We start from the raw sequence: 27,500 nt of genomic DNA, 5'->3' as shown, positions 1-27,500 counted from the left end.
CATTGGGAGGAATAGATTTAAGCAGAAAAGAGAAGTTTCACTGTTGGAGATTTTGAATTTGCAATGCTAATAGAATATATAAATGAGGTCGGTTAGGCTGTTGGCTTTAGAAGTTTGACACTCAAAAGACTGAGGAGTTTTCAATAAGTGGGTATTTGAAGCCTTGGGAAAGATGCAGTCATCTATAGAAAATATGTAAAGCAAAGAGAGCCAAAAATAGAAATGAGAAACAGCAGCACTTAAGGAGGACAGCCCTTGGAAGGAACAGCTGGAGCTAGAATAGTTTTGAGTCCCTTACCATCTAGTGATTTTTGGCGAGTTGAGTAGAGTGGTTGGATCCGAAGCTAGACTATAGTAACAATTCAGAAATGGCAGAATGTGGTGAGAGCAATTAGAACCATGAGGCTTGAATACACTGAAGAATTGAGTTACCGATTAAATTAAATCCCTGTGGAAATGGCAGAAGATAGATTCCCAAGCTTGGGTAGAGAGATTGACCTTAGATGAAGGTATACTGTATTACAGAGACATGCATGAAAGAATGGACAAGGGAACAGAACAGATATTTTTGAAAGCCTGCTTTTGCCAGTCGTTCCGATTGCTTGCTTAAGTCATTTCATTCATCTTTACTGCAATCTACTTTATGTAAGAATTATTGCCCCGTGCTTTATCCGTGAGGAAATCAAAGCCAAGGGAGGTTATCTTGCCCAGGGTCACACAGTTTATAAACGGTGGAGCTGGTACCTACACTCCAAAGTTTTATTTCTGACGCGTTCCTGCTCTTCTCACTCCATTCTCTTCCTCGCCCTTCCCCCTGCCAGATGTTAGTGAAGATAAGTATGTAGGATGTGGTAGAGACCTAGAGGTTAATGTTACTCCATAGGCCCACATCAACAGGTGCTAAGTTCTTAAAATGACATGGGAATTTTTCTTCATAAGGAAATTCCTTTTCAAAAAAATTCTAAATGTCTAATAAAGTTTTTTATATGCAATATATATACCATAAACTATTATGTTTTTGTTAATTCAGATTTCAGCTAAGCTGAAAGATGGCAAGTTTTTAAGAAAATAAGAAAAAATTTTGTCAGGGAATTGGGAAGAGCCAAAGACTCATAAGGTTATAAAGTTTAAAAATAATTAAGAATTTGTCCCCAAATGAGGCATTTCAGTAATTCATCTCTACTGTGTTCAATTTTGACAACCCTAGGTTTTCCTTTCTTGGAAGCTTTACAATGTAAATATGAAATAGTGTTTTATTTCTCATTATTTTATTTTCAGGTGTCTACATTCGGGGCAGAGTTTTCATCAGAAGCTTGCAGAGAGTTAGGCTTCTCCAGCAACTTGCTCTGCAGCTCTTGTGATCTTCTTGGACAGTTTAACCTGCTTCAGCTGGATCCTGACTGCAGAAGATGCTGTCAGGAAGAAGCACAATTTGAAACAAAAAAGGTATCGTTTTCTAGTATCTCTCTTCCATTAGTTGGTGTAGTTAAGATAAGGTGAAATGTTAATTTGTCTCATCAACTTAAGTCTCTAGCTTTTACATGTTGTAATTTTAGAAAGTCAACTGATTTCTATCTGACCCACTAGATCAATTAAAGCAACTGGGAAGGAAAAGTTAAGGTTTATATACCAGGACCCCATTCCACCATGGTTGTTTAGCAAAAGGGTTGCAAAATTACTATAGAATGCTTGGATTCTGAAGTTATCCAGTATTTCTAAACTTCTGGCCACATGAAGACACTTCTATTCATTTGTAATAAGAACTCAGTCTTAAAATGAAATTTGAGATGAAAGTATAGCACCTACCACCTGGCACAGAATTGTAGGCAGTGAACTATAACTTACCTGGTTAACAAAGAATATGGTCTGTTAATAATATTTACAGACACTTAATCTCATCTTTAACACCTAAAAATAGCCAAGGATAGGTAGTTCTGTCTAATAAAATCTATGTTTTGTCTCATTGTTCAAATTAATAGTAAACTTGTTCGATTTTTAAATCTTTTCACGAAAGCCCCTACACTTTTTAAAATAGAGACATGACCTGAAAAGATCATTTATATATGCCACATAAAACTGAATTAGTGAGTTCCCTGTATTGTGTGTGTGGGGGGGGGGGGGTTAGTTAGCAACTCTGTTATGTTTCCTTTTCATGTTCTTTCACTTGTACATACTGAATTCTGTTTTGAAATGTCATAGTGTATAAGGCTTTTCATAACTATCTTACTAGGTAGTAAAGGTTTTTCTATCTTACTGGGTAGTAAAGGTTTATTTCTAACACCAAGTATAATTTTATCATTCTAAAAGAAAAATAAGCAAATGTTTTAAAATGTTAATATTTAACCATAATTTAATATTTGATTTCTCCATTGTGAACCTGAAATTCCAGCTGTCCCAAAAATAGCTTCCACGTCTTCTGTGTTTTTCATTTTCTTGGATTCACATATACCATTGGTACGTTTTTCATGTTTAGAAGATTTCTATACATATGAGTTAGTCTTCGTTGCATATAAGGTCATATCTAAAGAGTGTTTAAAAACTTGATTTTAAATAGATTTAAGATGTAGGACTTAACTAGTTTAGTAAGACCCCTCCCTTGATTAAGGGTTTTGTTGTTGTTGTTTTCTTGTTTTTTTTTAATGAGATATTCACATGAGACAAATTGCCAAAGGAATCTGTATGTCATCTTCTAATCATAATACTGTTCTATGATCCATACTACTACTTAGTCAACAATGATTTCCTGAGACACCAAACTTAAAAGAATTGAATAAAGGTGTATTTATCACATACTACGTCATGTAATTAGGGTAAATTGAGAGGTTCTGTCATTTAAGTGATATCAGATATTCCTTATTTTTAGTTTTTTTTTTTTTTTAATTCATAAGAGACACAGAGAGAGGCAGAGACATAGGCAGAGGGAGAAGCAGGTTCCTCAAGGGGAGCCTGATGCAGATCTTGATCCCGGGACTCTGGGGTCACATCCTGAGCAGCTGAAGGCAGACACTCAACCACTGAGCCACCCAGGAGTCCCTATATCAGATATTCCTAAACTGTAAACCAGGTGCATATAAAAGCTATTTTTACTTAACTACCCTCAGTAATCCTTCATGGCATACCATTTTTATGTTATACTTTTGCTCAAACCAGACTTGAATCACACACTTCTCAAATTATATTCCCATTCAGTTTTAATTATCACTTGAGCTCTGTGTAGTATCTTGATGGTTCTCAGCATTTAAAATAACCATTGACAAGTAGTCTACCAGTTAATATAGGTCTAACTGGTTACAAACTGAAATAATTATCAATTATCGCAGGCACAAGTGAGCCTGTATGGTAATAAAACTTTTATGCTGTATCCATTGTTTATTCTTTACTCCTTGTCCCTCATCTCTACAATGTGCATACTTCTCATTAAGCATTTGCTAGCACACTGTTGCACAGAACCGGTGAATGGTGGAACTAAAACATGGCAGAAACATTTAGAAATGTTACTGGACATACAAAAGTATGGCATTTTGGACAAGCTGCCAATTAAGTATAGAAGTAATACTTGATTTAATGTGTACAGTGCAGTACTGCTCTCTACATTATTGGTACATGATCATATATAACATTATATACATTTTTTAATCTCCACCCTAGCTTAAGGCTTAATTTTGAAATCATAGTTTAATTTAGTCTTAGTTTGATAAAAGTAAAAATCTGCAATATGTAGACTAGTGCCTTACATTAAAAATTTTAAAGATCCTGAGTATTTTTACTCAGTAAATGTATTTTACTCAGTATTAAAAATGTCTGAATGTGTGTATGTGTGTAAATCATTGTGAATGTAAATTCTTCGAAGAAAAAATTGTACTTTATATACAGGAATGTTTTAAAAATTTATGTATACTGTAAGACCCATTGGCTACCACAGCAGCTATGTGGAATATTGCACTGGAGTACAGACAGATGAAACCCTAAAGAGCAGATATTAGATAAGCAATCCCATAGATAACTGTTACCTGCCCCCCATGACGAAACAGCTTCTACTTGAGCTGTCTTCAGAGATTTAGTTCAAGTATCCATGCTTCTGTGAAGGCTTCTAGTTTCAACTCCCTCAGCTCTCCACCACTAGTACTCCCAGATTAACTATACCTCTGTATTCCCAAAGCATTGAGGATACCTTGATAAGCACTTACCTTCATTCTACTGTATCTATTGTTTTGTTTTTCTTTCTCTTCCCATAAATTATGCTCTTTGAAGTCTAGGACAGTTTATTTCTGAATCCCCAGCCTTGAGCATATAGTATTTCATAAGTTTTTGTCCTTGAATGAGGCTGTTTTTACTAAGAACAAGTTGGAAAGGTGTTTCTTTGTTTTTTTGTTTTTTTTTCCATTAAACATTTACTGTAATACCAGGCACCAAGCCAGACATTGTTGATTCAAAAATTGAAGGGCATGGAGTGCTTGGGTGGCTAAGCATCTGCCTCTTGATTTGAGCTTTGGTCATGATCTCAGGGTCATGAGGTAGAGCCCTGCATCAGGCTCTGTGCTCAGCACGGCCAGATTGAGATATTCTCTCTCTCTCTTTCTCTCAAATCTTTAAAAAAAAAAAAAAAAAATTGAAGGGCAGTACCTGCCCTCAAGAGCTTACAGTGTAGTGGGGATATAGACCAGTAAGCAGGCCGGTAAGCCCAGAGCGATAGGTGTGGTACGCTAGCAGAAAGGGGAACAAAGCTTGGAGGAAGTGAAATCTAAGTTGAGAATTGACAGAAAATGTACCCATGTGGGCAGAAGAAAAGGAAATCAAAGTGGCATCTCTGGATATAGGAGACTGGGACCCAGAGAGCAAGGTGGCAAGTGATGAATCCAGACAGGCAAGCTGGAACCAGGACATCATGAGTCTCACAAGTTATGCTAAGAGGTCTGAATGTTTTATCTTGAGGGAATGGGAGCCATGGAAGTTTGTAAGGCCAGGAAGTAACTTGATCAACTATGATCAACTACTGAAAAACATAAAAAAGGTGATTTAAATATATATATGTATATATGTTAAAAATACATGAACTTTGCAGACACTTGTGAAAGACCTTTTTCATATATTTCAGTTGTATATACTGAATATAAGTAAGATTTCTCTTTGTTGGCAGTTATCAATAATGTTTTTAATTATTCATCTAAATGTGTATCTCATTTGTAATTTATAAGGATATTGCAGGCATCCCAAATATATCCAAAAAGATGTTAATTTTTTTAACACAGATTTTGAGTGATTGCAATCTGACTGCTAACTTTAATACTTTTTCAAACAGTATATGACTGTCAGATTAAAAGTTTCCTGGGATTTTTCCTGGAGATAAGCATAAATCAAATATTTCTTTTTGTTAAGAATTTTTTTAACTTCTAAGATTTATTTTTTTTAACATCTAAGATTTATAAGATTAAATGTAGTGTTTCAATAGATGGGCTATTTTTCTCATCTTTTTATCATCTTTCCAGTTAGTTCTGTGAACTTGAACTTAAGACAGCTTGGAGCTTTTTTCTATCTCCTCATTCATTTAAGGCTTTCATATCTTAATGATTTCAGCTTCTTCTGGACATAGTTATTATAGAACTTTTCTATTTCTCCTTAATTGTATGTTCTTATTTCCTTAACCTAGTACATGTTCTCTTTAAGATCTAGATTCGAGATTCTTATAGTCCCCCTGTTTTCCTTTTGCTTTTGAAATATTTTTCTGTAGTTATTATTTAATTAAATAATTACGAATTATTTAGCTGATTTTTAGTACTCCTTATTCTTTCACATTAATACCTATCTTATCTGTGAGCTATCAATTCTGAAGGTTTGGCTAGCAACAAAACCAGAGTACATTCTGAGAAAAAAATGGACTTTGCTGAATTAGTCAGAAATCTGAACCAATAAGCAAATGATTTCAACTTAATTTGCTCTTCATTCAGTCTTGATTGTATCAGGAGAGAATTGAGAGTAATTAAGAGCACAGGCTCTGGAATCAGACTAGGTTCAGAAAGTTTTTTTTGCTATTTAGCTGACAATCTTGACAAATTACTTGATCACTCTGTGTCTGTTTCCTTATTTATAAATTGGAGATAATGATAGTTACTCTCTCATAGAGTAGTTATGACGCTTAAACAAGTTAATATATATATACTGCTTAGAATAATCCCTGGCATGTAATAAATTCTAGGTAGATAGTTGGGGCTGGTGGTAGTTATCTGATTTGTTGATTTAAAAAATAATAATAAAAAATTTAGGGGACTCTGAGAATAGAATAATAATTGTTGGCAAAGTAGGATAAAAAAAATAGATAAGAGATACAGCATGAACTAATACACTTGCCAGTGTTAAAAATTTGGAACAAAATTTTGTTCCTCCACTTTCAAGCTCCTGAATCAGTTGAATCAAGAAGAACAGTTTCATGATTGGATTGTTTGTTTCTTTGCTGTTGAGTTTAATAAGTTCTTTATAGATCTTGGATACTAGCCCTTTATTTGATATGTCATTTGCAAATATCTTCTCCCATTATGTAGATTGTCTTTTAGTTTTGTTGACTGTTTCTTTTGCTGTGCAGAAGCTTTTTATCTTAAGTCCCAATAATTCATTTTTGATTTTGTTTCCCTTCATTGATGTATCTTGCAAGAAGTTGCTATATGAATTAGTAGTTTGAAAACTTTGACCATTCACAACTACTTTTTCTATGTTTATGTGGAACAAAATAAATTATGCTGGACGTAACTAGATTTCAGATTTTTGAGTCCTACTGATTGGCATATTTTAATAAGAAAAATATCACAAAAATGAATTTTAAAAATATGTACCATTCTGATCATTTTCAAATGCATATGAAAATTGCATTTGGAGAGAAAGGATTTTACTAAAAAATTTCAAAACAAGGGCACCTGGGTGCTTCAGTTGGTTAAGCATCTGACTCTTGATTTCAGCTCAGGTTATGATCTCAGGATCGTGAGATGGAGTCCTGCTTTGGGCTCGTGCTGGGCATGGAGCGTGCCTAAGATTCTCTCTCACCCTCTCCTTCCTACTCACCCCACTCTCTACTCACACATGTGGGCATGCATGTGTGCTTGCTCACGTGCTTTCTCTCAAAAAAAATTTTATATATATATATATATATATATATATATATATATATCCTATTCCAGAAATTGAATGAGACTCTTTTTTTAAAGTCAGTTTAGAATAAAGTATATTACTAGTTTTCAAACATTTTCAGATGACACATCAGGTTAAAGCTACGAAACTTCTTTGAAACCCAAAATAACATTATAACAGAAAGTAAATTAAACTCTGTTTGTAATATAAAATGATCACTTTGTGAAAAAAAGCAAGTTATCAGACTAATTACAATCTGTTTTCCTACTAACATTCCTCTGCTGCTTACCATTTTATTCTAATACATGGTAACAGATTTCGAAGGTTTAAGAAAATTTTGGAAGAGAAAAGCTTAAAAGTGATTTTTTTTTTTTTTTAACTCTACAGATCTAGAAAAGGTTTCTTTTGTTTGAATTTTGGAACATCTTGGTCTCATTCACAGAGTACAAGTAGAAGCCAAGGCTGCAGGTCCCTAAATTATACCATAACTGGTTCTGGAAAATAGCCCAAAGTTCAAGTTGTTTATAAAAGGCTTTTATTTTCACTTAAAAATATACTACTCTGATAATAAAAAATATTTATCTTTGAGAATGATTGTATTACACTATATTTAAATAAATGGACCTAAGTATTGCATAAAATAATTTTAAGAATATATTTAGGTCTCTTCCATTTCCCACCCCATTACCTAATTGGAGTTAGACTAATGCTAATTGACTCACTTTATATAGTAGCATGGCCATTTTCTATGTATATAATACTCTTCCTTCACATTTACATGCATTCCTAGCAAGCCAGAGACCATAGAGACGAAGTATTAATATAAGTATAGTTTATTAGAAATTTGTCCTCTTCTCTCTGTTTATAAAAGTTTTTGAAAGAGTTGAATTTTTATCTTAGCTACTAGTTTCGTGACTTTGAGTTAGCAAATTACTCTGGAATCTTCAGTTTTGTTGTAGTAATTACATTGACTCACCTTTGAGTGTTTATTGTGTCTTGGTTATATGCTACAGTATCTTACCTACATTATTTAATTCTCACAAAAACTCTATAATGTAATACTACTATTCTTATTTAACAGAGGAAACTAGGGTGTTATCTATCCAAAGTTACCCAAGCAATTAGTTGCCACAACCTGGCTTCCTCTCAAGTCTGTAGGACTCCAGAACCCCAAGTTTTTAAACCTCTATTCTATTTTGGCTCTCATTTTGAAAATGTGAATAGTAATATCTACTTAACAGATGTACTGAAAGAAAACTAATGAGTTAAATATAAAACACCAGACTGACTTTTTGAAGGTACTTTTTGCATTTATAGTTAACACAATTCCATCACTAGTTTTTATTTTAAATTATTAAATTTTTATTCTTCAGTTTACCTTAGATCTTAATGACTCCCATTATTTGGTGGTTTTTTTGAGGTTATATTAACAAATTTGGCTTATTTAAGGCCCAAACATTTTAAATAAGCCACATAGTATTTCATAATTCAGGTAAAAGAACATCAAAACATTTAGTTCTATTCAATTTACATGGAAAATCTGTAGCCAAATCAGAGTAATTTAGAAGTCAGCTGAAGCAGCGTTATTCAAGAAAGTGGCATCTGTTAAGCTTTAGCCTATCTACTACTGGTAGAGATGCTACTGGCTTGTAAAACATAGAAGGATGAATTGGAGGTTAAGCTAACTGTGCGTGAAATTGTAGTCACTAAAGAAATTTCACAGTTGCTTAAAATAGCTTTTGTAGTGTCTCTAGCATCAATACACGAACTGATTTCTTCAAAGGAAACAAAAATGTAAGTCTTAACAGATTACTCTAATTATAATATTAAAACATTCACAAAGGAGCTTTTTTTAAAGACGTGAATAATGTTTGGCAACAGTTCTAATTCAGTGAAAGAATCAAGACTCCTGCATAGCAACACAAATATTTACTTGATAATAGCCGCTACCATTTGTTATTATATGAAGGCACCGTTCCAAGTCCTTTATATAAATTAATATAAAGTCTAAGGCATAGACTGCCTTGAGTCTAAGGCATATAGATTTTACCTAAAGTCATTCAGCTAGTAAATGGTTATAAATATATGTATTATATTTATGTAGCAAAAATCTTAAAATATATTGTGTCATTATTGAACTAAAAATACTTAGTTTTTTAACATTTTCTAATTATGGCATTTCCTGTATCTTTAAGTTTAAAATGTTAAGGTTTTTTTAGGTATTTACAAAATAGAATCAAGATTCTATCTAAGCGTGTTAAAACATTTTATCACATTTGCAGATTATAATATTTAAACCCTTAAAGTAATTCATAGTCTATGTCCCTGCTGCTTTACAACTGATTTCCTAGACATACCAACCTCAGAGTCAAAATAGACTTTATTTATACACTAAGTATTTCTTCTTGATATAGGCTTTGAGAATGTCAAAATAAATGGTCATTGTCCCCAAGGAGTCAAGTAGAAGAAATAGACATGGAAATAGAATCCAGTTGGCAAGATATTTTATTAGGCTAAAACATAATATCCAGTGCTTTGGAGATGACCACTAAAAGAATTAGAAATAAAATAAAAGTTGAAAAGAGGACAGAATCGACAAATCTCTTAAAGTTGATGTATTCAGAACTATAGCTATAACCACATTTAATCATTATGGAAGTGACCAACGGAAGAACTAAAAAAAGTTAAAAAGTTGAGTGGCAGGTGGGAGGCAAAGGAACTTTTTTTACTTCTTATTTTATACCTTTTTGTACAGTTTCTTTATTATTTCCAAATAGAATTGGTTTCTTTAAAGAATCCAGTGAGAAATGTGCTGTTAACAAAATATACTCAGGGGGCATCCTGAGTGGCTCAGTGGTATAGCGCCTGCCTTAGGCCCAGGGTGTGGTCCTGGAGACCCAGGATCTAGTACCACGTCGGGCTCCCTGCATGAAGCCTGCCTCTCTCTCTGCCTGTATCTCTGCCTCTTCTGTCTCTCATGATTAAATAAAATATTTTAAATGTATATATATTTTAAATATATATATACACACACACTCAAGTGCTCTGAAAGCACACAAAAGAGTCGTACAACCTTTTGACAGATGGGGTAAATACCACCACTTATGTAAAAGTTACTGTTGCTGCTAACTTGGAAAATAATTAGGAGAAAATCATCTCTGGCAGAAGGAAAAGTTAATGAAAAGGCAAAGTTGTGAAAAAGATAGCCATGTGACATAGGATGGTAGTGCCTGTGTGCCTTGATAAGAACTTTGGACCATCCTATAGGCAGGGGACAAAATTAATAGATTATAAACAATGAACTAGCATCAAATTTGTATTTCAATGAATTTTATTGTTGGTGTGAAGGATAGTTGATACAACAGAGGGGACTACTGTTGCTGAAAAAATAACTTATTGCTGTTTTCTAGAGGCAAGATAAAAGGGCTTAAGCCAACATATTCGTAGTAAAAACAGAGAAAGGACAGATCTGAAACAGATGTAGGTAATAAAACCTTCAGGATTTATAGATTTACTGTATTGGAAAGGGGAAGGGATGAGTAAAGAAGCTTGAGAAACTGGTAGCCTCAAGGAAAGAAGGCTACAGTAGACTAGCTAGTTACAAGGTAGGGTAGCCCAGTAAGGCAATGGTGGAAGATGGGTGGAGCAGCAGTAAAGAGAATGAGTTTTCATAGAAGCTTACCCTTCAGGTACAGACTGCCTTTTCAGTTTCCTTTTGAAGAAATAAGTGTTGAAAGTTTTAATTTAAAACACCATAGCTTATCTGGGTACCATAACGAATTCTAAAATTGACAGTGTGCTTGTCAAAAAGTGGGCAAAAAATGAAAATGTGTGGAACAGCCTCTAGTGTCTTTTGTTCTGCTTTCCTCTTGCCACCTTAATGTGTAAGATATTGAAGCTTTTGATTATAGCTTTCTTTTTGTATCTTAGTATATATTAGGTGATTACCTTCTTTAGTTTCAATAGAGAACAACCATAATATAATTTGTGCTGGCTGATTTTTTTTTTATTTCAGACATTTGCAACCTTTCTTAAAGATGATCATAATTACCCATTGTGGGACAAATAATGATCTTCAATTTTGGCGTGGTAATAACGCTAACACAACTGAATTGAAAGGCAGCTTTTGCTGCCATGTAATAGCACCCTTTTCTATTTTTGAGGCTATTGAATGTTTGGGTGTTGAGCCATATTTTGTCTGGATCTCAATTTTTCAAATTAAGAGGAAAATAGGTTGTAGTTTTCAAACATTTAGGAGTAAAAAGACATTGGATTTTTATTTATTGAGTACTAATATACTAAATAGTTTGCCATTTTCTAAAAACACTTATACTTATTACCAATGGGCTAGTTGGTTTTATTTTAAAACTACTAAGATATTCAAGCTGACAGTCTAGATATCACTCGAATTGAATGCATTGTTCCCAGATGATGACCCTGGGTTATTCATACCGTAAATAAAATATAAATGAGGAGGGGGTTGTATCTTTAAGTATATTTCTTTTCAGGTGAAAGTCTAATCATTACAGTCCTAACTCATGGTTATGAAATTCTTTTTAAGTACATACACACAAATTCTGTTATTCATCACAATAATGAAAGAAACCTTTTTTCTGTTTTCCCTCGGATTTCATAGTTGGAATGGTCTAATTTAGAATGTGGTGATGTCAAAGAAACATTTTGTTTCTTGGTTTTTTTGTTTCATTTTGTTGTATTTTTAATAATTTTCGTTGAGCGTCTTAATGGAGCAGTGATTTTATCTTAAGAGTCTCCTAGTGTATTCCTACTTTCTTAAAACTTAAAGTAGATGTTACCTTGCTTATTTGGTAGCTTTCTCAATCTCAAGGCAGGTACCAAATATATAAAAATGAATAGTACTTTCATAGTGTAGTAGAATAAGCTTTAAACTTAGCTTCCTTAGACATAGTCGTTGCTTTGTATTTTCAGAGTTCATTAGAAAACACCTAAAAATAGTGTAATCTTAGGGATATAATATTAGAGAATTATATTTACCAACTTCATTTGCTAAAATTGTAAAAACTGAACTTATTCCCATAATCCCCCATAGTCATTCATTGTTCCTTTGCAAGAATGCCATTAGTCCAAGTGTATGGAAGTGTCAGCATATAAACCAGTTGCTTTATACGTCTGCTGCTTCACTTGAAGTGAAATCTTGACAAAAGCTTTACTACTAGATCTCAGAAAATGTAGTACCCTAATGTCCATGTGTAATTGTAGCTTGTTGCTTCTGGCACTCTATGCACTTTTAGAAATACCAAAAAACATGGGAATGATTTGATGATGAATAATGAATTAAAATTTAAGACGTCAGCAGATCGCTAAACATAGTCTTGGTTGAAAACATTTTCCCTGAGAATTAACTAGCGAAATTTTGCTAAAAATTGTTTCAGCATCATGTATTTTTCTACTATATAAAAGGAATAAAGTCAGTTTTAAGAAATTACACTGGATGCAATTAATGTTTGGAAGAATGGCTCACTTATATATTTGTGTACATCATGATCATTTTTATTTAAGAGCTCTCAGTAATATCTCTACTTTCATTATGTTATAGCCATACTTCCTTATTTTAAAATTCCTACATTTAAGAGCAAGCCTTCAGTAGGCCTATAAAATAGTTACTCCCCATATCTGAATTCTATTCAGTTAAAATTTTTCCTTTGGTTTGCATAACATTAGAGCATTTTCTTCATATTGCTACTTCATATTGAAAGTTTCTTCTGATAGTGCTACTGAATTTTAATAATACTAAAGTTTTGCCTTTAAAAGAGGATTTCGAAAATAAGAATGTATGCCTATAAGCAATGTTTCATAAGGGAAGAAAACAGTATGAATTGGTTAGTCTTTTGAGCAAAAGCTTACTGTTTTTATTGCAATTTTTGCATTATTAATACTTGAGTGTAGTCCAACGCAGTGATTCTCATCCTTGGCTGTTCATTACAATCACTTTTAAAGCTAACCCACTTTAAAAGTAATAATAGTAATTAAAGTATTCATACCTGGATCTTATCCCCAAGTATCCTGATTTAATTGCTCTGACATTAAGCAAGTTTATAGATTTGTGGTGGTGATATGATGGCAGTAAAAGTTAACAAATGCAATGCCTTCTCTCAAATTCAGAAAATTTGCTAACTCAAAAGTGTTAGTTCAGTGTTTAAAAATTAACTTCTTTTGTAATCCCCGTTACCTGGTGAGAAACTGCACTTTTTTTTTTTTTGTCTTACCTGTTAATCGAACCATTTTATAGCCACATAGTTTTACTTTAATTACAGCAAAATTATCACCATAAAATTCCGCTTTTGGCTGTTTGCTGTATATGAAAACTTCATTATAAGCCCAAACTAAGATTTTAAAACAAGGGGTTGGACAGGTTCGTATAAGAGGGAAAAAATTATTATACATGGCCTAAGGTATGTTTCCTCTAAATCTACATCTTAGAGTTTTTATCATGAATGGATGTTATACTATTTTTGTTATGCTATTTTTGCATATTGAGATGATCATACGGTTTTTATCCATCATTTTGTGAATGTGGTGGGTCACATTGATTTATTTGTGAATATCCAATCACCCTTGTATTCCTGGAATACATCCCTCTTGATCATGGTGAATAATTTTTTTTAATGTACTGTTGAATTCAGTTTGCTAATATCTTGAGGATTTTTGCATGTATGGCCATCAGAGATACTGGTCTGTAGTTTTCTTTTTCAGTAGTGTCTTTATCTGGTTTTGGTATCAGGGTAATGCTAGTGTCATTGAGTGAATTTGGAAGGTCTCCCTCTTCGGTTTTTTGGATTATTTCTAGAGGAATAGTTATTAATTTTTTAAATGTTTGGTAGAATTCATCTGTAAAGCCATCTGGTCCTGGCCTTGTTTCTTAGAAGTTTTTTGAATATGGATTCAGTTTCATTGCTAGTAATTGGTCTGTTCAAATTTTCTGTCTCTTACTGATTCAGTTCTATATTTCTAGAAATTTATTCCTCTAGATTGTCCAATTTATTTTATCATTTTTCATAATAATCTCTTGTTATTTCTCCTGCTCTTCTGATTTTGAGTCTTTTTTTTTTTTATTTTTTATTTTTTTTTATGAGTCTGGCTAAAGATTTACCAATTTTATCTTTTCAAAGAACCAGCTCCTGATTTCAGTGGTCTGTTCTATTGGGTTTTTAATCTCCATGTATTTATTTCTTTTTTTTTTTTTTTAAGATTTTATTTATTCATGGCAAAGAGAGAGAGAGAGAAGTAGGCTTCATGCAGGGAACCCAACGTGGGACTTGATCCCGGGTCTCCAGGATCACACCCCAGGCTGAAGGCAGCGCTAAACCACTGAGCCACCGGGGCTGCCCTCCATGTATTTATTTCTGATCCAGTCTGTATTATTTCTTTCCTGTTACTGTCTTTGGGCTTTATTTCTTATTTTTCTATCTCCTTTAGGTTTAAGGTTAAGTTGTTTGAGATTTTTCTTGTTTCTTGAGGTAGGCCTATATTGTTGTGTTCTTCCCTCTTATAACATTTTTTGCCATATCCCCAAAATTTTGGATCATTGTGTTTTCATTTTCACTTGCCTCCATTTATCTTTTGATATAGTCTTTGATTTCTTAGTAGACCCATTCTTTGTTTAGTAGCATGTTATTTAGCCTCCATGTATTTGTGTTCTTTCCACATTTTTTCTTGAGTGATTTTCATCCCATTTTGGTCAGAAAAGATGCATGATATATCAGTCTTTTTTAATTTATTTGGACTTGCTTGTGGCTTAACATGTGATCGTTTCTGGAGGATGTTCCATCCGCACTTGAAAAGAATGTGTAGCTCCTGGGTGGCTTAGTCAGTTAAGCATCTGACTTTGATTTTGGCTCAGGTAGTGACCTCAAGGTCATGGGAATCAGTCCCACATTGGGTTCAGCACCTGGCACAGAATCTGCTTGAAATTTTGTCTCTTATTCTCCCTCTGCCCCTCCCCTTCATGCTCTCTCAAAAAAAATAAAATTTCTAAATTAAAAAAAATAGAATGTATATTCCTCTATGTTTGCATGGAATGTTCTGAAAACATCTATTAGGCCCATGTGGTCTAATGTGTCATTCATAGCTACTGTTTCCTTGTTAACTTTTTTTTTTTTTTTTTAAGATTTTATTTATTTATTCATGAGAGGCACAGAGAGAGAGAGCGAGGCAGAGACACAGGTAGAGTGAGAAGCAGGTTCCATGCTGGGAACCCAACATGGGACTCCATCCCGGGTCTCCAGGATCACACCCTGGACTGAAGGTGGCGCTACACTGCTGAGCCACCCACCCGGGCTGCCCCCTTGTTGAGTTTCTACCTGGCTAATGTATACATTGATATAAGTGGGGTGTTAAAGTTCCCTACTATAATTGTATTACTGTCAGTTTCTTCCTTTATGTCTGCTAATAATTGCTTTTTTAGGGACATCTGGGTGACTCAGTTAAGTGTCTGCCTTTGGCTCAGGTCATGATACCCAGGGTCCTGGGACTGAGTCCTACATTGGAATCCCTGCTCAGTGGAAAGTCTGCCGGTCATGCTGTCTGTCTGTCTCTCTCTCTCTTTCTCTCAAATAAATAATAAATATTTTTAAAAGAATTGCTTTATGGACTTAGGTGCTTCTATGTTGGGTGCATAGATATTAATAATTTTTATATCTTCTTGTTGGAAATAACAAGTGTTGGCAGATATATGGAGGAAAAGAACCCTCATGCTCTGTTGATGGGAATGCAGATTGGTGTAGCCACTGTGGAAAACAGTATGGAGTTTCCCCCAAAATTAAAAATAGAATTACCATATGATCCAGTGATATCACTACTATTTACCCAAAGAAAATAAAAACACTAACTCTAAGAGGCATATGCTCTCCTGTATTTATTACAGCATTACCAGATATGGAAGCAACCCCAGTGTCCATTGTTAGGTGAATGGGTAAAGATGTATATGTATATGCATACACCCAAAGTGGAATATTACTCAACCATAAAAAAAGAAATCTTGCCGTTTACTACAATATTGATAGATCTGGAGGATATAATGCTAAGTGAAATAAGTTAAAGATAAATGCCATATTATTTCACTCCTGTAGAATTTAAGAAAGAAAATGAATGAACAAAGAAAAAAGACAAACAGGCTCAAATACAGAGAACAAACTGGTGTTTGTTGGCTGAAATAGATAAAGGGAATGGCTAAAATAGATAAAGGGGAGTAACAGTACACTTATCTTGAGCACTGAATGTGTAGAATCAATGAACCACTATGTTGTACACCTGAAACGAATATAATACTGTTAATTATACTTCAATTATAAAAACCGCTTATTTTTAAATGAGGTGGAAATTAAGGAATTCAGAAGTCATTGTTTACTAATAAGGCAAATCAGTTATGAGCTGAAGCAGTTAGATATTTTTGCTTTCTACCAGGAGGATGGTTTAGAAAGTTTAGGAAAATCTATTAATCATAACTTATGTGGAAATTGGTATGGACTCCTAAGGGGGAAAAGAATGCCATTTTTCATATCATTTGTATATTTTTCTAAATATGTCTATGTGTTTCCATTTAAATTATTTGGGTTAGTATAATATAATGGAATAAGGTCCTACTAGTGCCTGGAGTTAGATTGTCTATACAAATGAGCTCCTGTGAGGCATACAAAAAAGAGGCCTACCAATTTGGTATTAAAAAATAATAATAAGCTTGCTGTATAAAAGTTACATAGTTTTTTTATTTCTTTTCCATTGAGTAGTTTTCTGCAAATGTTGAAGGTCAGCATTTTTTCTATGGCAGTGATGTTACTTTAAAAAGACCAAATGCTAAGGGAAAGAGTCAAGGAATTACAAGTGTAACATTTTTTAACTCTTTCATACTTTATACCCTAGAGAATTCCTATTAAAAATAGCACATATTTTCTTTCTTATGTGAATTTGTGTGATGCCAAAGATGCTTATCAGTATAAGTCACCAAAAATTTATCATAATTTGTAAATTATTTACGAGGAATAACCAGTGTTTTTCTATGAACACCACAAACTCGTAAGTAAAATGCCAACTAGTAACTCAAATTAATGCTTTGAGAATTTGATATTAATACTCTTAGGCAGCTCTGCAATAAATTTTCTTTTTCTTTACCCTAGACTGAAATTAAGCACAATGTACTCTACAAGTATGTCAAAGGAACTTGAAATAGTTTTAAAGTTATGTAATGAAAAAAGAGGTATTTAATTCTGTTAAATGAATAATTCTCTCCATTCAGCAAACATACATTGAGAAGCTTTGTCTACTTCTAGGGTAGTTATGATAAATAAGACATTTCCTTTCCACTGTTAAGTTACATAATACTTATAGTACATTGTAGGAACAAAATTCTGCAGAAAGTACCTGAACTGGGTAGGAAATCAACAAAAGTTTTGATTGTCCCATCTGAGCTGCCTATTTATTAAAGAATACATTTTTAGGATTTTTTTTATAAATTTATTTTTTATTGGTGTTCAATTTGCCAACATATAGAATAACACCCAGCTCATCCCATCAAGTGCCCACCTCAGGGCCCGTCACCCAGTCACCCCCCACCCCTCGCCCACCTCACCTTCCACCACCCCTAGTTCGTTTCCCAGAGTCTTTCATGTTCTGTCTCCCTTTCTGATATTTCCCACTCCTTTTTTCTCCTTTCCCCTTTATTCCCTTTCACTATTTTTTTATATTCCCCAAATGAATGAGACCATATAATGTTTGTCCTTCTGTCAATAGACATTTGGGTTGCTTCTAACTTCTGGCTAGAAGTGGAAATTGCTGAATCATATAATTCTATTTTTAATTTTTTAAGGAACCACCATTTTATTTTCCCTAGTGGCTGTCCATTTTACATTATCAACAGCAGTGCCCAAGAGTTCTAATCTTTCCACATCCCCACCACCACTTTGCTGCATTTGTGTTGTTTTTAATAACAGGCATCCTATCTAGTGTGGAATGGTAGTTCATTGTGGTTTTGATTTGCATTTCCCTAATGATTAGTGATGGTGAACATCTTTTTGTGACCTCATTGGTAATATGGCCTGATATTTTTAAAGATATTCTGGAAGCTTGTCTAACAAGATTGACTAAATCTTCAGAAGTAACTTACTGCATAAAATCAGATTAACCTAATATCAAATTATTAATGCTGCAGAAAATCTTTGGAGATATCAGAGCTCTTCATCTGAAATCCATCAGTGGTTTCAGAGAGTCCATGAATAGTCTCAAAGCAAAAATTCATCAGATTCTCAAAAGTACCTGTGACCCTCAAAATTTTCACAACTATTGATCTAGCTCAGGATCTCCAAAATGTTTTTTAAAAATTCATTATCTCTTGGATAAAGTAAATTTCGAATTTCTACTCTGCTTTTTTATATTTCCAAAATGTTTAAAATAATCATAGTACATAGTGCATTGATATTTATGCTATTTTAGAACTTAAAAAGTAAAATCCATCTTTAGCTTTTGGACCTACAATAAAAAAAGTGTAAAAGCTAACAAGAAATAAAATGGATACAGTATGTTCTTAGAATTGCCTGCCATTTCTTAGAGCCTTAGGATCCCCATGTTACTGCAAAAAGAATGGGCAGGCTCTACAGCTGAAAACAAGTGATGTTTACCATCGAATCCATTTCAGCTGAATTCATTGCAGTAAAATATTTGCAATGGAGTTTTTTATAATGAGCTTTTACTCTGAAAGAGATTGTGTAGGTTCTAAATAGCTAGAAAAGCAATATTTATCATTTAATTCATTTCAAGTGAATTTCATTAAAGGAAAGTATTTGCATTTAAATTCTTTCTAACGAGGGGCATCTAGGTGGCTCAATCAGTTAAGCATCCATGCTTGGTTTGGCTCAGGTATTGATCTCATGGTTCATAAAATAGAGCCCCATCTAGGGTCCCTCTCTCCCTTCCCTCTGAGGGTGCACATGCATTCTTGCTCTTTCTCTCTAAATAAATCTTTAACAAAAATTCTTTCTAATGAGATTTTACTGGTTTTCTAGTATCTTTACGTACTGTATATTATAATTACTTTTTAAAGGTGTTGGGGTTTTGTTTTAAAACCGTGACTGCTTAATTTTAACAGCAACCAGGAAGAATTCTCCTTAAGTATCTATGTTGGATAGATGAATACAAACCTATCTTCAGTCTAGCATTCTAAAACTCTACCAGTTCAAATCATGGTCAATTCAACACATCTCCTTCAGTCTTTTTCCAAGTAGGGCTTAAATTCCTCAATCATTTAATATCCTTGGGCCTCTATCTCCTCTTCAGTCGGCCTAGAACTACATAGTTCTCTCCAACTCCTAACATTAGACTCTATGTTTAATAGTTATGCTGTGAAATAACTATATTTTAAAAATTATAACAGGGAGCATCTGGGTGGCTCAGTTGATTAAGCTTCCAACTCTTGATTTCAGCTCAGGTCATGATCTCAGGGTCACGAGATCGATCCCCACATCAGGCTCCATGCTCAGTGCAGAGTCTGCTTGAAAGATTCTCATTTTCCCTCCCACTCCCGCTTGTGCTGTCTCTCTGTTTCCAAAATAAATGAAATCTTAAAAATAAAGATTATACCAGTTTTTTAGATTCTTGTTTTTTTCCTTTTGCAGCTTTATGCAGGTGCTATTCTTGAAGTTTGTGGATGAAAATTGGGGAGGTTCCCTCAAGTCCAAGGTATGTAAAATCATCTCCAGTAAACTCTCACTGTAATAACTTAAAATGAACATTTTACAAGAATAATTTCATTAAATATTCCCAAGAATAAGAATTTTTAGGATTATAACTTTCTCAATGTATTTTTCCACATTTATTTTCATGGAGGTAGAGTTTTATAGTAATTGTTGAATACAAGGTTACTTGCAGCAGGCATAATACCTGATACATCACATGATGAAGTGGTTATTTCCTTAGGAGAGCCTTTGTTTTACCAGATATAAGTGTAATCTCTTTAATATACCATTCTATCTTAAATGTATCTTGATTCATATAAAAACCTCATAAGGAACAATTGGAGTGAGATAAGACCTATATACAAAATGACTAATTGTCAAGAGATAATTAATTACCATAGAACTTGAAGTGCAGAGGAGAAGCAGTCATCCATGTAAGTTGTCACAGGAAATTTTAAGGATAAATATATGAAAGAATAATTGTACAAATATATTCTTTTGGTTGATATCAAATAGTAATGGAGCTTTGCATCTCCAGAAGACTTGGACTAAGACTTTTCTATTCTGTCCTGGCATGTCATTTGAAAATCAGTTTTGTAAAGCTGAAATTGTATAAAGGTAATGTTTGGGTTTTTTTTTTCCCTGAAATATGTAAGTACTCTATTTATATACCTTATTTTTACTACTGATTTCCTCATGGTTTCTCACCTTGTTTACTTAATGGCAGAGAATTTTTTGGATTTAGTATCTTATAAAATTACCTTTATTCACACATGCCCTTTATTGCTGACCTAGAATTATTTATAATAATATATTGTTCTTTTTGGCACAAATGTATTAGAATAATACCTTGGCTTGGGGACATTTTATATGTAGCCCAAAGCAGATACACATCTAATTAAATACAAAATACATTCTTTGTCAGAATAAACACATTCTGATATAGTACAGAATATATCTAGTTCCTTGTGCTGAATTTTTTTTTTCCTTCTTCACCACACTCTAAATTGTACCATAGTTGCTTTTGGTTTTTATATCCAGTCTCTCAATGATAGTTTGATCACTCTTATTCCTAGAAATTGTTTTCAATTATATTGTTCATATTTACTGACTTATTTTAATAATTTTTTGTGACTTTGATTTTCATGATGTTAAGAGTAGCTTTGATACCACAATTAACCTTATTCATGATACCAGATTTTATTATGTCTTTGGTAATTTCTACAGTTGGAAGTTCAGTCTTCAGAAAACTTGAGTGGAGTTTATCAGTCCTTGTAGTGGAACTTAATTATATATATTTCATAGGCATAGTTAAATATCATACTTTGGGTACATGTAGTTATACTGTTTTTTTCTTTTTGAAAACAATTGGATTTTAATTCTACATATAAATAATAGGGTTTTTTGAGTGAAAATAATTATTTCTGTAATGCATAACTATATTCAGTATAATTATGTATAATGCCAGTGTTTTCTGAGTCCATAAGAAACTGGTGTATTTTAAGTATAGCCATTTTTATATTCCCACTTTTAGACTCATTATCTTAAAGATACTGTGGAATAGTGCATGAAGGACAGTTGTCACTTTTTACAATAATTACATATACCAGGACACCTGGGTGGCTCAGCGGTGGGGCATCTGCCTTTGGCTCAAGTTGTGATCCCATGGTCCGGGGATCGAGTCCCACATCGGGCTCCCTACATAAACCCTGCTTCTCCCCCTGCCTCTGTCTCTGCCCATCTCTCTGTGTGGCTCTGTCTTTCTCTGTGTCTCTCATGAATAAAATTCTTAAAAAAAAAAAAAAAAAAAACTAAAAATAATTACAGATGCCAAGCTAATCTTCATGTCCTCATTGCAGTATGGTCTTTGTCATCAACATCCAGTAGGCTCTGGATTATCATAACTTTCATTATATTTTATCTTAATAATTATGATCTTTAAAAATAAAAAAATAATAATTATAATCTTTAAAATTCACTTAATTTAAAATACCTATGTCATAAAAGAGAGAAGTAAATTAATGTTAAGTTATTCCAGAAAGGAGAACCAAATTTTGAGACATTTTATTGAACTTAAACCACTCAGTGTTGGTGGGGGAATAAAAAGTCTCAGATTATATTCCAAAGCCAGTAATAGATCCAACTCCAAAGATTCTTCTAATTTCCATGTTTTGGTTGTGTAAGTAGAAAGGGCAGCATGAATGCTTTTCTTTTAATCCTTAACATTTTTAATAATTGAAGTATAATTGACATAGTGTTTCATGTGTACAACATACTTGGTTTGATAATTCTTTATATTACACAATGCTAACTCCAATAAGTGTGATCATCTGACATCCTACAATGTTATTATAATATGATTATTTTTTATCTGATTTAATATTTATTTTATAACTTTAAAGTAGTATCTCTTAATCTCCTTAATCACCCAACACTTCCATCTACTTCCTCTGTGCCAACTACCAGTTCTATGTATTTAAGAATCTGTTTTTTGGTTATTTCACTTTCTTTCAGATTCCACATTTGTTCAAACTAACTCACATAGTACTTGTCTTCATCTGGCCTATTTCACTTAGCTTAATTGCTCTGGATCCATCCATGTTGTCACAAATGGAAAGATCTCATTCTTTTCTATAGCTGAGTAATATTCTATTTTGTATTCCACACTTATTTCCCATTCCTGGAAACCCATGACTCCCACTCCCATTCATCCATTTTACTCATCCCGCCCCCCCCCCCAACACACCCCTTTTGGCAACCATCAGTTCTCTGTATTTATTGTCTATTTCTGCTTGGATTTTCTTTCTTTTTTACTACTTCACTGTTAATGTTTAAAAATACAACCAATTTCTGTATATTAATTTTATAACCTGAAATTTTACTGAAATCACTTATCAATTCTAAGAGTTTTTTGGGGGAGTCTTTAGGTTTTTCTATATAAAGTATGTCATCTGCAAATAGTAGCATATCATGTCATCTGCATAAATTGGCAGTTTTACTTCTTAACAGTTTCTGTGCCTTTTATTTCTTGTTTGATTGCTGCAGCTAGGACCTCCAGAATAAAAGTGTCAAGACAGCAGTGGACATCCTTGTCTTGTTTGGGATCTTAGAGGAAAAGCTCTCAGTGTGTTACTGTTGCGTATGATGTTGGCTTTGGGTTTTTTAATTTTGGCTTGTATTATGTTCCCTCTAAACCCATTTTGTTGAGAGGTTTTTATTTTTGATTTTCTTTTTTAAGATTTTATTTATTTATTCATGACAGACATAGAGAGAAGCAGAGACATAGGCAGAGGGAGGAGAAGCAGGCTCCAATAGTAGCCCGATGTGGAAATCAATCCCGGAACTCCGGGATTACGTCCTGAGCCAAAGGCAAACGCCCAACCGCTGAGCCACCCAAGAATCCCTGTTGAGAGTTTTTTCTATATCTGTTGAGCTGATCATTTGGTTTTTATCCTTTCTCTCAGTAATGTAGTATGTCAAAGTGAATGATGTGCAACTATTGAACCTTCTTTGCGTCACTAGAATAAATGCCATTGACTGTGGTCAATGATTCCTTTATTGTTGATTGAATAATATGTTGAGGATTTTTGCATCAATGTTAATCAGAGATACCTATAATTTCCTTTTTGTGGTATTAGGGTAACACTGGCCTAGTGGAATGTATTCGTAAGCTTTTCTTCTCTTTTTTGGAATAGTTTGAGAATAGTTATGAAATCTCGAAATACTTGGTAGAATCCATCTGCTGTCAATCTTGTTTGTTGAAGTTTTTTGATTACTAGATCAATTCCTTTAGGAGTTATTCTGTTCAGGTTTTCTGTTTTATTTCCTGATTCAGTTTTGTGTGTTTCTAGGACATTATCCATTTCTTGCAGGTTGTCCAGTTTGTTGACGTATGTTTTTCATAGTAGTCTCCTAAAATACTTCGGTTTTCTGTGGTTTTGGTTGTTACTTCTACTCTTATTTCTGATTTGGAGTCCTCTTTTTCTTGATACGTGTAGCTAAAGGCTTATGAATTTTGATTATTTTTTTCAAAGATCCAACTCAGTTTCATTGATCTTTTATACTGTATTTTTAGTCTCTATTTACTCTTGCTCTAATATTTATTCTTCTACTAACCTTGGGTTTTGTTTGTTATTTTTCTAGTTTAAGTGTAAGGTTATATTGAAACTTTTCTTGTTTTGTTTACAGGTCAGTTTTCATTTTCATTTGTCTTCATGGTTTTTTTTTTTTTTTTTTTTTTTAAATTCCTCGATTTCTTCGTTGACCCATTGGTTGTTTAGAAGCATGTCTTATAAAGCTGAACCAGGGACACCTGGATGGTTCAGAGGTTCAGCGTCTGCCTTCGGCTCAGGGCGTGATCCTGGGGACCTGGGGACATCGGGCTCCCTGCATGGAGCCTGCTTCTCCCTCTGCCTGTGTCTCTGCCTCTCTCTTCTCTCTCTCACTCTCTCGCGCGCGCGCGCACTCATGAATAAATAAATGAAATCTTTAAAAAATAAAAAAATAAAGCTGAACCAGGTGAGAGCCAGGAGGCCCCAGTGTGCTTTGTGCCAGGGCCGTCTTAGAAAGCCAGTGTTTGTGTCACATTGGCACAACTACTGGATCTATAGTGAGCACTGACCAGGGGTGTCCTGATGTGCAATGTGCTGGAGCTGCTTTTTTGGGGTGGTTGGGGCTGGTGTGGGCTAGGGACCCAGGACTTACTGAAGCAACAGGCTGGTTAGGGTATCTGGACCCTCCCATCCAATTTTTAAAGGTAGAGGGAAAACATAAACCATGGCACTCACCCAGCTCCTCCAACCTGGAGAGAGTGCCAGCAGCTTTCCCACCATTGGGCAGAGTTCTAGTTCTGGATAGTCCCTTTTTGGGGGGATGCCTGGGTGGCTCAATGGTTGGGCATCTTCAAAAAAAAAGGTCTTCCCTAATTTTGTAGATCTAAGCAAACTTTTCTGTGAAAGGCTAGATAATAAAAATTTCTAACTTTACAGGCAACAAAGATAGATGCTACAACTATTGAACTCTACTTTTGTAGTATAGAAGCAGCCATAGACTATTTTTAAATGAACATGGGCTTTGTTCTAGTAAAACTGTACTTACTACAGCAGTCTAGACTATGGACCTCAGGCCATAGATTGCCATTTCCTTATTAGAATCATATACCAGGACGCCTGGGTGGCTCAGCGGTTGAGCGGCTGCCTTCAGCTCAGGGTGGGATCCCGAGATGTGGGATCAAGTCCCACATCAGGCTCCCTGCATAGAGCCTGCTTCTCCTTCTGCCTGTGTCTCTGCTCTCTCTCAATGAATGAATGAATGAACGAACGAACGAACAAACAAACCTTAAGAAAAAAAGAATCCTATACCTATGAAGGCAGAAAAAAGTTTTAAAATAATGTAGGACTGAGCAGATTTTTACTACTCATACCAATTTCTCATACCAGTGATACCTAAGGTTATGAAGCTACATTGGAGTTTTGCTAGAAGTAGTTCATTAGTATTCGCTTTACCACAATTTCTCATTTATAAAATGGGTAATAGATGGTATTAAATCAGTAAAAACTCATGAGCTTGTTTTGAGGATTAAATAACACACCTAAATCACTTAGTATGTGTGTGGCACCAACAAATACAGAGTAAGCCATTGAGTGCTTACAATGTGTCAAGCACTATTTCAGTACTGAGGATATTAAATCGTGGGTATTGTTTTTTAACTTACACTCTCTTTAGGTAATAAATTTCTATTGGTAACCATCAGGCATTTTTATACTCCTTTATCTTTAAAAAGTAAAAACAATTCAAATTAGTGTATCAGTTATAGCTACAGCCTGACTTCTACTCTGCAAAATTTTATTTGCTGCCAGCCATTCTTCTAGCTGTGACTTTCTGACATCTCTTTCTACCATTTTACCTCTTGACTGTTAAATCTTACTTGACTGTAGCATTTGAAACTCGTCCTTTACTTGTGTGAATTTGTTACCTCCTAGTTTTTCCTAAATCTAACAAGCTTTCCATCTGCCTTTCCTGGCATCTCATCTACCACTCACCTTTCAAATGGTAGGTGTAATTGGGGTCTATCTTTATATTTTCTTCTTTTCTCCTCAGTGTCCCACTCTGTTCCAATTACAGCATTTTCCTGATAACTCCTATCTATAGCTTTAGGTTACACCTTTCTGTTAGAAATCACATTTCTGACTGCAAGTGGACGTTTTCATTTGTATATCTTGTAGATACCTTAAGCCTATGTACATAGGAATCATCTGAAGATCTTCTTAAATGTAGACTGTAAATTCTGTAAATTTGGTGTGAATCCTGAGATTCTGCATTTCTAATAATCCTCCTGGTTGTGCCCCACATTTTTGGTAGAGAGGCCTTTCCAAAAACTGAATTAATACTCCTCTTATAAAAGTGTACCATCTTCTCTCCTGTTTCCATAAATGGCAATATCAACAAGCAAAAGCATAAAGTACAAGAATCATGACTGTCCTTTATTTAACACTTCATACCCAAGTAGGCACCAAATGGTATCTCTTCCTTTCCTGAAGAACTTTCACATCTTATTTCCTCGGCCTTCTCTGTGAATTTAATCTAGCCTTTGGCATCTTTCTCCAGAAGGATTACTTGTTATATGGTCGAGGTATCTCTATTCCCTTTTCCTTCTTTTGTTGTATCCTCTATACAACTACCAAAAAAGACTTGCCAAAAAAAAAAAAAAAGACTTTTGCCAGTAGACACATTGGTTTCTGTGCCCCTTATTTAAAATCCTCTATAGTTCCCCATCACGGGGCAGCCCGGGTGGCTCAGCAGTTTAGCACCGCCTTCAGCCCAGGGCCTGATCCTGGAGACCTGGGATCGAGTCCCATGTCAGGCTCCCTGCATGGAGACTGCTTCTCCTTCTGCCTGTGTCTCGTTTTCTCTCATTCTCTCTCTCTCTGTGTCTCTCATTAATAAATAAATAAAATCTTTAGAATATATATATATAGTTCCCCATCATGTACAGTATAAACATCAAACTCAGTAGCTTCCCATACAAGACCCATCACAACATGCTTTCTCATTTCTTGTTCACATCTCTAGTTCACATGCACAACTGTCTGCATTTCTTGGAGCTCTGACCTCTAAGGCTTTGCACATATTTCATGTTCCTCCTGACTTATGCCCCTTCCAGTTCTTGTGGCATGCTGCTATTCATTCAAAATTTAGTTCAAGCATTCTTGTTTGTGGCCTTTAGACAGAATTTTTCACCTTTATATTCCACACTTGCCACAAAATATTATTATGTATTTATTTGCTTTGTTGGTCTTTTGCCTCTACCAAACTAGGAACTCCTTAAAGCCTAGAATTTAAAAAAAAAAAAATTTCCATCAGTATACCCAGAATCTACCTAAACACCACTCCTTGTATTAAGAGGAATTCAAGGGACATCTGCATGGCTCAGTGGTTGGGCATCTGCCTTCGGCCCAGGGCGTGATCCTAGAGTCCCAAGATCAAGTCCCATATCGGGCTCCTTGCATGGAGCCTGCTTCTCTCTCTGCCTCTCTTTCTCTGTCTCTCTTTTGCTCTCATGAGTAAATAAAATCTTTTTTAAAAAAGGAGGAAAATTCAAATATTTATTGAATGGATGAGTAGATTTACAAAATTTATCGAATTCACAAATTCCCCCATTTGTGACAAATGGAAATCAAGTGA

The 27,500-nt window shown here is 34.4% G+C and overlaps 1 protein-coding gene and 1 long non-coding RNA gene across 2 annotated transcripts in view; one reads left to right on the top strand and one right to left on the bottom strand.

Moving 5' to 3' along the window:
• The window catches only part of SELENOF (selenoprotein F), a 41,630-nt gene that overhangs the window by 7,005 nt on the left and 7,125 nt on the right, over positions 1-27,500 (top strand). The window contains exons 2-3 of the mRNA XM_077905316.1: positions 1,279-1,446; positions 19,758-19,821. Coding sequence (XP_077761442.1) covers positions 1,279-1,446; positions 19,758-19,821 — 232 coding nt within the window. The remainder of the gene's footprint in view (positions 1-1,278; positions 1,447-19,757; positions 19,822-27,500) is intronic.
• The window catches only part of LOC144318384 (uncharacterized), a 39,615-nt gene continuing 13,354 nt past the window's right edge, over positions 1,240-27,500 (bottom strand). Inside the window, exon 2 of the long non-coding RNA XR_013384261.1 lies at positions 1,240-1,412. This is a non-coding gene — a long non-coding RNA (uncharacterized LOC144318384). The remainder of the gene's footprint in view (positions 1,413-27,500) is intronic.

This window comes from Canis aureus, chromosome 8, assembly GCF_053574225.1.
Source record: "Canis aureus isolate CA01 chromosome 8, VMU_Caureus_v.1.0, whole genome shotgun sequence".
In the NCBI taxonomy this organism is placed as follows: Eukaryota; Metazoa; Chordata; class Mammalia; order Carnivora; family Canidae; genus Canis; species Canis aureus.
This window is presented reverse-complemented; position numbering and strand designations above follow the sequence as displayed.